Source organism: Aspergillus tubingensis (assembly GCF_013340325.1).
Source record: "Aspergillus tubingensis WU-2223L DNA, scaffold_13, whole genome shotgun sequence".
Classification (NCBI taxonomy): domain Eukaryota; kingdom Fungi; phylum Ascomycota; class Eurotiomycetes; order Eurotiales; family Aspergillaceae; genus Aspergillus; species Aspergillus tubingensis.
In genome coordinates this window covers 945609-958889 of record NW_023336287.1, presented here as the reverse complement: position 1 = coordinate 958889, position 13281 = coordinate 945609, and the positions used below count along the sequence as shown (strand labels likewise).

Genomic DNA, 13281 nt, shown 5'->3' with positions numbered 1-13281 from the left:
GGCCTCCGTCTATGTCGCTTCCAGTATGCAGTTTAGCATCGCGACAACTAAGGTATCACCGCATCTTGCATATACCGACGGCTACAACCGCCGGAGACATCTCGCATTCTCTCAACTAATTTCTTTTATCCGCCGGTGGATCAAGAATACGACAAGCGCATTAGGGTCTGCCTAGGTACCCACATACCATCCATTACCGCCTTTGAAATACTACGTATTCAGAAACACCTTTTCGGTGTCCGACTGTCACCCGCTTACCATACATCCATGGCAAATTTGTCTCACTCATTATCTGATGAACCCCACCAGCACCCTCAACATCCCAAAATTCTTGAAACAGCCGAGGATTCCATTCCCGGGAGTACTTGGTTCCGGTGATAGCCACACCGTCAACTGCCGTAAAGATAAGAGATTACAAAGTACATAAGCCAAGCCTAGCTGCAGTGATTGTTTCTTGAATTTTGGCTCAACCTTTTACACGCACCTACTACTCTACACACATTATTCTACTTTACACAAGGCTACTTCATCTTTCACATCATCAATAAACACATACGCATATAACACTTCACAACAAGCAAACATGTACTCCAAATTCTGGCCCAAGGGCGGTCTCCCGGGAATCCTCCACCACTTCGTATGTCCAGTCCTAACCCTGCCGACTTCCATCCCACCAAAACTAACACAATATTCCCTCAATAATAGACAGAAACACTCGTAACCTTCGAATATACTACCACTACCCCCTCCCTCTCCCAACCTCACACCCTCCTCTTCGTCGGCGGCCTCGGCGATGGCCTCGCCACAACGTCCTACATGGCCGACCTAGCCCGTGCCCTCCACTCCACCCCCTGGTCCCTCTTCACCCTGAACCTCACATCCTCCTACCAATCCTGGGGCCTGGGCCATCTGGACCGCGATACCGACGAAATTGCCCAATGTATCCGCTATATCAAAGACTACAAAGCGGATAAATACGGCTCTGCCTCTGCAGCTAGCAGCAAGATCGTCTTGATGGGACACTCCACCGGCAGCCAATGCGTCATGCATTACCTAACGCGGCCGAACCCCCATACCACCAAACCACCCTTTGATAAGTACTTGGAGCATGTGGAACGGTTGCCGCTGGACGGAGCTATCATGCAAGCACCTGTGTCGGATCGCGAAGCGATATTGTGGGTGTTGGAGAATGGGTTTGGAGGCAGATCTTCTGCGGAGTGTAAAGCGGTCTATGAGAAGCTGGTGAACATGGCAAAGGAGGCAGAGGAGAAGAGAATCAGGGAGGGTGGAGAGTTTGATGTGATTCTGCCGATTGAATTGACTAGCTTCGCCTATCCGGCTAACACGCCGTTGTCGGCGAGGCGGCTGTTGAGTTTAGTGAGTCCAGATGCTCCGGGTAATCCTGGGGAGGACGACATGTTCAGTTCGGACTTGGGGCCGGAGCAGTTGCAGAAGACTTTCGGGAAGGTAAAGAGCGGAGGCTTGTTGGCAGAGAAGGCGAAGTTGATGGTGCTATACTCTGGTAAGGATCAGAGTGTTCCTGACTGGGTTGATAAGGAGGCATTGTTGAGGAAATGGCGGGGAATCGCAAATGCTGGATGTGCGGAGGGCGAAGAGATCTGGGATGATGAGCACACTGCCGTCATTCCGAACGCGTCGCATGCCCTCAGTAACGATGATCAGGCAGAGCCAAGACGATTCCTTGTGGAAAAGGTCATGGGACATTTGAAGACAGTGGTTAACGAGTAATACACCTTTTTTCTTCTTTCTTCGTGTACGATGATGTGTGTTGGGATTTTCTGACCTTCTGAAAGTGGTACGCCCGATGAGCCTTGTGCTTTGTCGGAGAAACAGCAGATCCACGAGACATGGAATGCTGCCAATCAGCTTGAGACTGGGTATAGATATTCTGCGCAGGACTCGACCGGCCTGCGGGCTAGACGGGACTGGGTGAAATATGGCCTGGTAGCAACAGTTCTGTTGCTTGCCTCACCTTACGTCTATCCGCACTACGGGGGAAATTAAACTGATGGTTTGAGTGGGTTATGCGCAGGAAACCTTTATCCACATCGGATGTCTACGTTGATGTATATAGTTATGATGGTAGATAGTAATAGAGATATCAAGATACAAGCCAGGCACTCACGCAAACACCTTAGAATGCTCAGACTCTGTGAAAGACATTACTAGTACTACGTTCAACGCGCATTCGTCGACTCTAAAGATATATTTAGCTAGGCTTGCACACGAACACCCACACAACCCACAAGTGCCCCTTCAGTCAATCTGACGACTGGTTGCCGTTTAGTCCATACATCTATTCAAGGTCTCTCGAGCAGTGCTATTATGGTATTGTGGGTGTTGGCCAGCTTGCAGGGTGACTCCAATATTTCCTCCGGGGTGGTGTGGTCGACAGCGATGCGGCCGGATACGGCGGAAAAGTGACCGGTATTGAAGTGGAGACCAGAGCAAATGAATAATGTACAGTATGGTATTGAAAGATTGCTATCTAGGGTTAGATAGTGCAGCGGTGGGGCCCTCGCTTCCACTGGAGGACTAGTCTCCGGGACATGTCCGGCCAGTACGTATTTTCATTTCTCGTTGATGCAGACCAAGCAGTTTACAGCTTGGCATTCCACGCCGCACGGTCGGCCGATTCCAACGGTCGCTCACGCCCATCCCAGAATATCGGGCACAGCTGGAACCACTTCTCGCGGCTGCAGATGGAATGAACTGACCGTTTGTGGCCCAGGTCGACGTACTTGCCGATCGTCAGACCCTGCGCATTCTCATACGACAGAATCGTTGCCCCTGTTGCGCGTGGCTCACCCACCACGTTCACCGTCCTTGGCTCATCCAGGAAGCAGTAGTGGATGCAACTCGAATACCACGCGTTGACTCGCTTCGCGCCACGGAAGGACGCATCGCCCACCAACGAATGCCTTCCGCGATCGTAGTCATGGGCGTCATAATGCGCACCATAATGGTCCTCCTATCCCAGTGTTAGCAGCTGTCAAAAACACGACCATGAGACAATCAGGGGACAATAGCATACCTTAGACCAATAAAGCTCGTAGTACGAGAACCTTGTCTCATTGAAGCGCCCAAACAAGCAAAGTACATGCGGATCAACGTGCAACTTCCGGAGGTACTCGCGGTGTTCATCCAGTGTGCCTGTCTCATTCCATCCCTTTGCCACACGGGGATCATTCTGCCAGGTATTAAAGAGCTGCAAATGGCTTGGATCCTGCCAATCTACAACTTCCAGAGAGAAGTGCTCATCCAATTCAGGGATATAGCGGCTGTAGGCAATCGAGCCAGGAGCTGGCTTGGGCCGCCGGATCGGGTGTCTGGCATAAATAGGCTCCTCGGGAAACTTCTGCGTGAAGTGATAGTTCTCCGGCATGGGTGGGTATTGCGATAAAGGCTCTCGCAGAGAGCCATCGGTGCCGTCGCCCACCACCCAGATGGGACGCGGGCCCATTGGCGACGCGGCGCCTTGCCAGAAAGAACTGCGGAGGATCAATAGGTCGGTAGAAGGCTGGACTGCGCGGTCATCAGGCCGTGTGGCCTTAGGATGCTCAATTCCAAGTCCGGTCGCGAGGAGCTCAGTGCGAAGGACATCCTGGCCTGCGCCGGACAGGGCCAGGCTGAAATATTCATGGGTTGGATGGGCAAGGTATATAGCATGGACAACGTTCCAAATCTGCCCCAATGTCGGTGTGGTGTCAGTCCATTGGAATGTGGTTTTGGGTGCGCGACGGGCTCGTGCCCAGGCTGTGTTGTTTGAAGGGGGAGGACAAGTCTTCGGGGAAGGGGGTGCTAATTCAAGCCACGAAAGAGAGTCGAGGTGTAGAGGCTGAGGGGGGGATCGGCCGGCTGGGGGCTGATCATGAAAAGTCAAGCTGAGTTTGGCTGGTGACGTTTCGGCTTCGGCAACGGTGCGCACGCGGTATGCGGTCAAGAAGGGATGAGGAAGCTTCACCAGTGGGTACTGGGAGCTGGCAGTAGTATTGGGACTCATCCTCGCTCGCTGTAAATGTCTAATGAAGACAATGTAGGGAAGAGAGACAAGGGGCGATTTAAGAAGAAAGGAGGAAATGAAACTTGAGCGCTGCGACCGAGGCAAACGGTTATATAGAAAGCCGGGGCAATTTAGACAGAACAACCGAGGAAGACAGATAACGAGCTTGGAAGGTGTCTCAGGTGGGTGTCCGCCAATGGCCCGTCCTTGGTTGCTCTCGACCCCCCTTTGGCACGGTCTTGGGCCCACCGATATCGCATATTATGCCGCCTTCTGGACCCCAGCATAGTCCTTTACAAAAGTATAAAAGTAGCGCGAGCTGGTCCGGCTGTCCCGCAATCAGATAAGCCTATCAATCATTCACACCCTCGACCATGTCACTCCGATCGCATTCCATACAGCATCCAAATTTCCATGTCTCGTTTCCCCACGAGCGTGTGGTCCAGGTGACCTTAAATCGCCCCAAAAAGCTCAATTCTCTTGATCTGGGTACAAGTCGAGAGATCCAAAAAGTCTGGGAGCTGTTCGACCAGGATGAGAGCTTGTGGGTGGGTATCATTACTGGTACCGGGAGAGCCTTTTGCACTGGCGCAGATTTACAAGGTATTTTTATTTCCTATGCTCTCACAGACTTCTGTGCTCTGACATGATTGCTTACCTTCTGAATTGGATAGAGTGGAATGCTATGAACGAAGCTGGAGTTGTCAACGACATGTCCCCGCCCGGACTAGCAGGCCTGCCCCGACGAAGCGGCAAGAAACCCATCATCGCAGCGGTCAATGGTATTTGCATGGGTGGCGGGTTTGAAATGGTAGCAAATTGCGACATTGTAATCGCCTCGGTGTCTGCCATTTTTGCGCTGCCGGAAGTCAAGCGAGGAATTGTGCCTGTGGCCGGCTGCCTGCCACGCCTGACCCGGACATTGGGGTTGCAGCGCACGATGGACCTTGCCTTGACTGGCCGCAGCGTGGACGCAAGGACTCTCTACGATTGGGGGCTGGTGACTCGGTTGGTGGATATTGGTGACGATGTTGCACAGGCAGCTCTTCAAATCGCCCGCGTCATGTGCAATAACAGTCCAGACGCGCTCATTGTTGGTCGAGAGGGTATCCGGTTGAGTTGGGAGGCCGGTAGCGTGGAGGATGCGGTGTCGACGCTGGCGGAACACTCGTACCCGCGCCTGGTGGAGGGAGCTAATTTTGCCGAAGGTATTCGAGCGTTTGTAGAGAAACGGTCGCCACAATGGATCAACTCCAAGTTGTGAGACCGAAGAGGGGGCTTTCACGTACGGTCTGCGGATTACTCCGCAATCAGATAGCCATCCGGCGTTGTGTGCCTGTTCGGCAAGGGGCGTCCGGATCATCTGGCGTTGTTCTTGTAGCTCGCTCATTATTCGGCGGAAGAACCCGATGGAGCCACTCATGCTGCAGAATTTTCCAGCCGTGTCCTGGCCTCGAATTACTCGCGAGGAAATTCCTTCGACCTACTTGGAGACAAGAACCATGGAATAATAGTCTAATGTACCCCATCGCTTAATTTAGTACCCACTGGACTTGTGAGAAAAGTGAAAACCCCTCAACAACGGGTGTTGATGGCATTCGCATCTTATCATGGATCAGATTAGATTTAGTCACGGACTAGCCGTATTTCGTCCACGGTCTCCAGGCTCGTTTTTCCGGTGGCCGCCAGGGGAAATTGGATTGTGTGATGAGAGTGGGTCCGTTAGTTAACATTTTCCCGGTGACCGCTGTGACCATACAGTAAGCAGTACCGTACGTTTCATACAAGTATTCTCTTAGTATCCATACCGCGAGTGGGCACCGAATTGGGATGTTGACCCGATCCAGCATCATCAGACGACTCAGCTCGACCCGGATGTGGATGCCTCCCACTCCTTGACTCTGTCTAGTCTAGAGACCTTGGAGCTATCGATCAGGTAAAAAGACGCAGAGATTACTGGTGCCTTGAGTGGATCGCAGGAAAACATGCCAGTCATACAGTGCCCACTCCTCATCTCCGGGTGGAGATCACGGATTTTTATCGTGCCTCACATCGTGTCTTCCGGACAAGCACACGCTGCGAATCAGCTAGTTAGACTACACACCATCGCCAGACTAACTGTTGGCGCTAACAATCTCTGCACCTGTGCTAGAATAGTTACGTAGACCTTGTAGGGCATCATCACCAGCCTACGACCGCCATTGGTTCGATCAGATAGGGGAATGCGCAGGACAGCGCCATCATCTGATTAGATTGGCTCGTCTCCAGGGATCCAGTGGTCTCCAGTTGCGCTCGAACCTAGTCACCCTTCGATTCAAGATTTCAGATGCGGCCGCTGCGGCCGCCGCAGCCGACTTCGGGGTTATCAATCTGTGCGTGGGCCTGTCAACACTAGTCCTCCGCCACTCGTAGCTAGCTGGGTTCGCCTGGGTATAAGGGCCAAGAAATCCCAGATTTCTTGTCCTTGTCTTGTCCTCCTTGGCTTTACCCGCTCGATCATCTCTTCTGCCCTCTCGATAGGTCGGTCTATCACTATGGCCGTGCTCGAAAAGTTTCGTGAGGCCTTTGGCCGTAGCCCTTCTATTACCGAAGAATCCGGCAACAATGTTACCATGAACACCGTCGAGGAAACCAAGCATGATCCCATTGCTGATGAGGCAGTCCGTGGTCCTGAAGACTCTGAGGAAACTGTCTCCGAGGATGCCTCTTCAGCGCACCTCCAGATTGGTGTTAACGATGTCGAGGCTATCACCAAGTCTTGGTCCAAATGGTCCCTGATCGCCGTTTTTGCCAAGTATGTGGTCTCTCTTGGTATCTGTTCTTCCATTGTATCCTCGCTAACTTTATTTGCTTTTTCTCGATTAGCATCTGGCTCTTGTACTTTGTGAATGCTTTCCAGTCCTCTATTCTTTACAACCTGCTCCCCTATGTCACCAGTTCCTGGGAGTCCCACTCCCTCCTGAACGTCATCTATGTGGTTGCCGACTGCATGTCGGCCGCCGTGTACATCCCTCTGGCGAAAATCATGGACGTGACTGGTCGTGCTGAAGGTTTCGCGACCATGGCTGTCTTTGCTACTCTGGGACTGATTTTGATGGCCACCTGCCACAACCTTCCCACCTTTTGTGCTGCCTATGTAAGATTTCCTTTACGGCTAATCAAGTGAAAAATTTCTCGTGCTAACCAGTCCATTTTCCAGGTGTTCTACACAATTGGCTTCGGTGGCATGACCTACTGCGTGGATGTCATCACTGCTGATGCCTCCAAGCTGAAGAACCGAGGTCTGGCTTACGCCTTCACCTCTTCCCCTTATATCATCACGGCCTTTGCTGGTCCTAAGGCTTCGGATGACTTCCACCTTAGCTGGCGCTGGGGCTTCGGCATGTTCGCCATCATTTTCCCAGTCGTCGCTGCCCCGTTGTACTTCATTTTGAAGCACAACCTAAAGCGCGCGCAGCAGCAGGGTTTGGTCGCCGTCAACCGCGACGGCCGCACCTGGTACCAGCTTGTCTGGTTCTACTTCATCGAGTTTGACAGTACGCAATTATCTCCCCATACCTCCAGAGTCTCGTCTCAACCTAACTAACCTTTTCCAGTTGTTGGTGTCCTTCTCTTCTCTACCGGTCTCTGCGTCTTCTTCCTTCCCTTCGATATCTCCTCCTACGCTCCCGACGGCTGGGCCTCGGGCTACATTATCGCGATGATCGTCGTCGGTGTCGTGATGCTGGTTCTCTTCTGCCTCTACGAATGGCTCGTTGCGCCCGTGCCTCTTTTCAAGTTCGGCTTCCTCTTCAACCGTACCGTTATCGGTGCTTGTCTGCTCGACGCCACCTACCAGCTCTCCTACTACTGCTGGGACAACTACTTCACCTCTTTCCTGCAAGTTGTCAACGACCTGAGCGTTGCCGAAGCCGGTTACGTCAGTGACACGTTCGACGTCGTCTCCGGTGTTCTGCTCCTCTTTGTCGGTTGGTTGATCAGCAAGACCGGCCGCTTCAAGTGGCTCCTCTACATCTCCGTGCCCTTGTATATCTTCGCTCAGGGTCTGATGATCTACTTCCGTCGTCCCAACCAATCCGTCGGCTACCTCGTCATGTGCCAGATCTTCATCTCCATCGGAGGCAGTATCTTCATCATTATCGAGCAGCTTGCTATCCTGGCCGCCGTCGACCACCAGCACGTCGCTGCCGCCCTGGCGCTCCTCAACGTCGTCGGTACTATCGGTGACGCTATCGGTGCCACCATCTCCGGCGCTATCTGGGATAACACCTTCGAGAAGGCGCTCATTCGCTACCTGCCTGAATCAGCCATGTCCAACCTCGAGAACATCTACGAGGATCTGGATACTCAGCTGAGTTACCCCACTGGTAGTGTCACCCGCATTGCTATCCAGCATGCCTATGGATATGCCCAGACGCGCATGTTGGCGGTTGGAACGGGTCTCATGGCTCTCTCCTTTATCTGGATCGTCATGATCAAGAACATTAATGTTGCCAAGGTCAAACAGGTCTCGGGTATGGTCTTCTAGACTGTCGATGGTTTGCGTGTACATTACCATATTACATACATACATACATCGGTTTGAATAGAACCTCTCATCCTGATTGCACCATTACTACCTTGTCTTTTTTCTGTTGTTGATTAAGGAAACGGTTTATATGTGGAAGTTGGTGCATCATCCACCGCCCACTTTCGTCGTTTTTCTTTCCTCGCCCATATCATACCCATATTCCCCCCTTTACATACATACCCCCTGTGTGCCTGCTGGTGCATAGACCTCTGCTTGATTATATCCCCGCTACATTGTATTGCATTAGTATAAAAGTTATACTCTACTAATTAATAACCTTATATTATACTATTTTCTTCGATGTATATCTGTGTAGTTGACATAATAGAAAGATCCTGTAAGAACAAGCAACCCTTCGTGGTCTCAACAACCACTCGAAATAGAAGATATCCTATCATCTCTAGCAATGGGCAAGATACTATCCGCTACCGTGGCCTCTGGATCATATATTATGCTTGATCTCAACATGGTCCATCGAAACTATCACCTTCTATTACATATTTGACCTCCCACCAGGATATATCAGCCGATACACTTTCCGAGAAATCCGCAGGTGAGAACGGTCTCACCGTACTGCTACATGCAGAGTATCCGTCTACTACTGTAGTCAAATCCGTTCAACATATACATTGCAACAAACAATCCTATGGTTCACAATTTGCTTCTAGTAGTTACCTCTGAGCAATGGAACATGTTCTTCATCAAGGCATACCAGTCTGCTCGGTGACTTCCGCAAGAATGGACTTTCTTGGTAATACTTTCTATTTTATATTTCTTGCTTCTCTTCACTTTGGCGTTGGTACCATATCTTTGGGGAACGGAAGGCGGGGTTGCATTAGTTCGTACGTATACTTATCAAGGGTAATGTCCTTGGTCAATGTATATTTCATAGCGGTGGTGCCTCCTAGGCTTGATGCTTAATCTCGTGGCAAAGTATATCGATCAAGTTTAGGTTTGGTTGGAGCTGTGGTGGCTCCTGTGGCTCTTGCTCTTAGTATTGTTGTTGCTGCATAGTAATTTACGTTCTTGTTCAGTATGCACTACTTGGGTTGTTAGGCTGCCGTAGTCTGGACGTGACAGGTAAGTAGATAGCTCGTGGTACGAGTCTCCATCAAATTAATATATGCGGCAACTGATCTATTAGATGCCCATCCCACACTACAGATATCTCCATCCCTCAAGTACGAATTACCGCCAAATATTTCCCAACGCCGTCTCCAACCACAATTTCGTATACTGCTGGTGCAACCAAACCACATGCGAGGGCATCGGCTCACTCTCCGCCTTCCCCTTGCCTTGGAAAAACAGACTCTTGAGGCGGAACTCCGCAACTCCCTCTTGGGGCTTGACCTCGGTCGAAATTTCAAACAATCCATCCGATTCCCGCACGTCCTTCTTGCGGGGCGAATCTCCGCACCGCACGACAATCCGCTCCGGCGTCTTTTCTACCACCTCGAAGTGATCTGTGATCAGTGTGCCCACGTCGTATGTCGCGGCGCGTAGGTCCGCGCGCGTCCAGAGGTGAGAAGCGGTTTCGGGGCCTTCGTATTTCTTGGAGAGGTAGCGGCGTTGATAGGCGTATCCTGTTTGTTGAATTCAATTGATTAAGGTATTAGATAGTTTGTCCAATTTATTATGCTGATAATGGGCTGGGTGGGTGTATGTGACGCACCGAATCCGCTCCACACTCCGGCGCAAAACGCCTCGGTCAGTCGGCCTGGCTTTTCCAGCAAGGCGGGCTTGATGTCCTTGAGTGGTACGCGACGCACACAGAGGTCATGGGTTGTGGGGTTGTTGTTGGGATTGAGTTTCTGGTACAGCGGGTGCTGGAAGAGAGGGTCGGTTGTGGGCATCGGCACGAAGGTGTTGTGACGGACGGCTGCGAAGAAGAACGCCGTGCCGAGGCCAGCACCAATGGTGGTGATCTTGGCGGCGCGTTTGAGAATACCCATGGTGTAGTCGGGAGCCGCAATTGAATGGTTGTTGGGGAGAGGGGGTGAGTGGGTTGAAGGTAGAGAAGGGAAAGAGAGGAGAGCTGAGCTCGAGCCGGAGGATGAAGAGGTGAGATCATCGGGACTGGCGGAGATGCGGAGTCGGAGGATCGGAGTTGTTCCGGTGGCTGGTTATCGCATTAAGGCCAGGGAATTATATAGTATTCACATCTTTTGACTTCAATTTATATATATATATATATATATATATATGTCATACAGTATCTACTATATTAAATATGGGATGAATCGCGCCGTCCGCACATGCCATTCCTCCCAATCCCGCCCGAACTGGTCCCGCAACATCCCCTCTTCGTCTTGCACGCGCATCACCATTGTATAGATAAACACTGTTACCATCACACCCACCACCCATCCTCCCCATCCGGATAGTCGCTCAAGCACCGCATCATCCATAGCACAGGCCACTGAACCGTCCCATCGCATCACCAATCCCAGGTATCCTGCTGCGACGAACAACATCCCTGTGTAACTGGGATGCTGTACCAATCTGTACAAACCCCCAGTGACTAGGGTATTTGGTTGCGCCAGCTGAAAGGTAAAGTTCCGGCCTAGAGACTTGAATGCAGAGAGCCGAAGCAAAGCGCCCACGATGATGGAAACGAGGCAGAGTGTGGATGTGATAGTCCAGGTGAAGAGATGCGGCGCGAGGCTGGTCCGGTGGGGACAGATTGCTTGGAGGTACACTCCATCGCCAGATTTGGTCAGCTCCTTAGCATTGTTGTTACTGCGATCTATATAGAACAGCGCAAGAAGAGCATGGTAGATGATGCAGGCCGTATTGAGATGTAGTATGATGGTGGTGATCGAGCCGGTAAGCAGACGAACGCGGTCTGGTGGCCCATTACCTTTGGAGCTGGAAGGAAGGTTTGGGGGTGTGAGACCGCGGAAGGCGAGGTATCCTGCGGTTAAAAGAGATGTGGACAGCGAAATCGATGAGGGGGAGGGCATATTGGGCTTGCACCTGCTGGATATGCAAGGAGGTCAAGAATGCGGTGGATATTGTACTGTTTGGCTGGTTGATCAAGGATCCACTTTCTGCCAGAGGCGTCTATGTTGTTTACATATGAATAATACTACTATGTTTATTTCTGACTATCACATCGCACATGGCCTCAGACTCAATAGAGAAAGCAAAAATAAAAGACGCCCCTATATTGATAACGATTGTTCCAGGAATTCTTAGTAACGATGGCTGGACGATATGCTTGCCAGACCGTGTCACGTGAGACTTTCATATGATTGACAGCTGAAGAAAGGGTGTCACCTGACTGCGCCAACGGTCTGGATCACCTGCCGTAAATTTCCTTCGAAGAAGATGCGATAAACGATCTACGACCACTACAATTCCAGTCGCAAATACGCCCCAAAGCTCTACTTGAGTCTGTTGACTCCTACCGTAATAACTACCATTACGCAATACCCCCAAGGCTGAAAGGAACAATCCGCCATCAACAAAATGACCACACCACAATCTACGGACGATCTCCAGTCACGCCGAGAAGCCGACTACGAGCGGTTCAAAGCCGCGGCCGCATACACCTTCCTCATTGCATCGCCTGTTCTCATTGCCCTACCACCTCGAAAGCTCGATAACCTGACGGTTCTTCTCACTAGCGCCTTCTGTGTTTCGGCAAATCATCTCACACGCGAACATACCGGGCGGAGTATCGTGGACCGGATTGAGGCCCGGATCTCAAGGAACCCTATTACAGCATTGTCGGATCTGCCAAGCCAACGGGCGCAGGAGATACAGGCCAAGTTGAAGGCAGCGAGGGATGCACAGATCCGAGAGGGGTCAGCAGTCGGCGAGGAATTGGAGAGGCTGAAGGCTAGGCAAGCACAGGAGAAGCCGGCCTTGGAGAAAATCTGGATGGGTGGTGAGACGGAGGGGTGGAAGGAGAGAAGAATCAGAGAGGAACAGAAGGCCTTGGAGGAGGGCAAGGGATATGGTGACTTGATCAAGGAGCATATATGGGATGTATGGAACTGGGGCCAAAAGGGAGATGAAAAGGAAACAAAGGAGGGGAAATAATCGGGGTTTTTGGAAATTGAAACCATTTCGCAGGGCCTGTTGACGGCCTTTTTCTTTAGCGGGCTTGCATGATATAGGCGGCGTTGATGATATGGGCTGGGTTTATGCGGTTTCTCGTTCTATGTAGTTATAGTTGCCTGTCCTACCATATGTATAAAGGCATTGTATATTAGTGTATCATTGATCTGACTATCTCCAAATCCGACTCCGTCATTGGTATCATGTATTGTGATACTGGACACTTGACCGTACGGTGTTTCAGCGCAACAGCTTCGGTTCATAAGCCTTCGGTGACTGATATGTGATGAAAAAAAGCGAACACCAGCTTGAAATTATATCTTGTAGGTGCAAGAACATGAATTGGTGCGTAGCGATATTCTACTAAGAACAAGGGAAGCGTGTTCATGGCATGGCGTCATCAGTGTAATTGATTAATATATGATACATTCATCTTTGGTTATATCGCGCTCCGTAAACACTGACATTCAGTTCATGTCTAATATAATGGCTCAGCATTCCATAACAGACCAACTCCTTCCAACCTTAACCAACGCCGAGAAATATGCATAAAACCCTAACTTAGTACTGCCGAGAGTAGGTCCAGCAAGGAAAGGACCCGAGGAAAGATGTGAAAGAGAGA

At 50.9% G+C, this 13281-nt stretch overlaps 7 protein-coding genes across 7 annotated transcripts; 4 read left to right on the top strand and 3 right to left on the bottom strand.

Annotated features, from left to right (window-relative positions):
* Positions 1 to 583: 583 nt before the first annotated feature.
* sidJ (putative siderophore biosynthesis lipase/esterase) lies at positions 584 to 2025 on the top strand (the record flags this gene model as incomplete). The annotated part of the gene is made up of 3 exons (XM_035505718.1): positions 584 to 637; positions 706 to 1745; positions 1815 to 2025. The coding sequence occupies 3 exons, from the start codon at positions 584 to 586 to the stop codon at positions 2023 to 2025; spliced, it is 1305 nt and encodes a 434-aa protein (XP_035361611.1).
* A 595-nt stretch (positions 2026 to 2620) lies between these two features.
* On the bottom strand, positions 2621 to 4024 carry AtWU_10613 (GNAT family N-acetyltransferase; the record flags this gene model as incomplete). The annotated part of the gene is made up of 2 exons (XM_035505717.1): positions 2621 to 2992; positions 3056 to 4024. The coding sequence occupies 2 exons, from the start codon at positions 4022 to 4024 to the stop codon at positions 2621 to 2623; spliced, it is 1341 nt and encodes a 446-aa protein (XP_035361610.1).
* Positions 4025 to 4398: 374 nt separating this feature from the next.
* Positions 4399 to 5288, top strand: sidH (enoyl-CoA hydratase/isomerase family protein; the record flags this gene model as incomplete). The annotated part of the gene is made up of 2 exons (XM_035505716.1): positions 4399 to 4627; positions 4699 to 5288. 2 exons carry the CDS (start codon positions 4399 to 4401, stop codon positions 5286 to 5288), a joined length of 819 nt encoding a protein of 272 aa, XP_035361609.1.
* Positions 5289 to 6558: 1270 nt separating this feature from the next.
* On the top strand, positions 6559 to 8552 carry AtWU_10611 (MFS siderophore iron transporter; the record flags this gene model as incomplete). The annotated part of the gene is made up of 4 exons (XM_035505715.1): positions 6559 to 6818; positions 6890 to 7160; positions 7224 to 7560; positions 7621 to 8552. The coding sequence occupies 4 exons, from the start codon at positions 6559 to 6561 to the stop codon at positions 8550 to 8552; spliced, it is 1800 nt and encodes a 599-aa protein (XP_035361608.1).
* A 1230-nt stretch (positions 8553 to 9782) lies between these two features.
* On the bottom strand, positions 9783 to 10546 carry AtWU_10610 (uncharacterized protein; the record flags this gene model as incomplete). Its single annotated transcript, XM_035505714.1, has 2 exons — positions 9783 to 10177; positions 10267 to 10546. 2 exons carry the CDS (start codon positions 10544 to 10546, stop codon positions 9783 to 9785), a joined length of 675 nt encoding a protein of 224 aa, XP_035361607.1.
* A 267-nt stretch (positions 10547 to 10813) lies between these two features.
* On the bottom strand, positions 10814 to 11557 carry AtWU_10609 (methyltransferase family protein; the record flags this gene model as incomplete). The annotated part of the gene is made up of 1 exon (XM_035505713.1): positions 10814 to 11557. The coding sequence occupies one exon, from the start codon at positions 11555 to 11557 to the stop codon at positions 10814 to 10816; it is 744 nt and encodes a 247-aa protein (XP_035361606.1).
* Positions 11558 to 12065: 508 nt separating this feature from the next.
* Positions 12066 to 12641, top strand: AtWU_10608 (uncharacterized protein; the record flags this gene model as incomplete). The annotated part of the gene is made up of 1 exon (XM_035505712.1): positions 12066 to 12641. The coding sequence occupies one exon, from the start codon at positions 12066 to 12068 to the stop codon at positions 12639 to 12641; it is 576 nt and encodes a 191-aa protein (XP_035361605.1).
* Between the last annotated feature and the right edge of the window lie 640 nt (positions 12642 to 13281).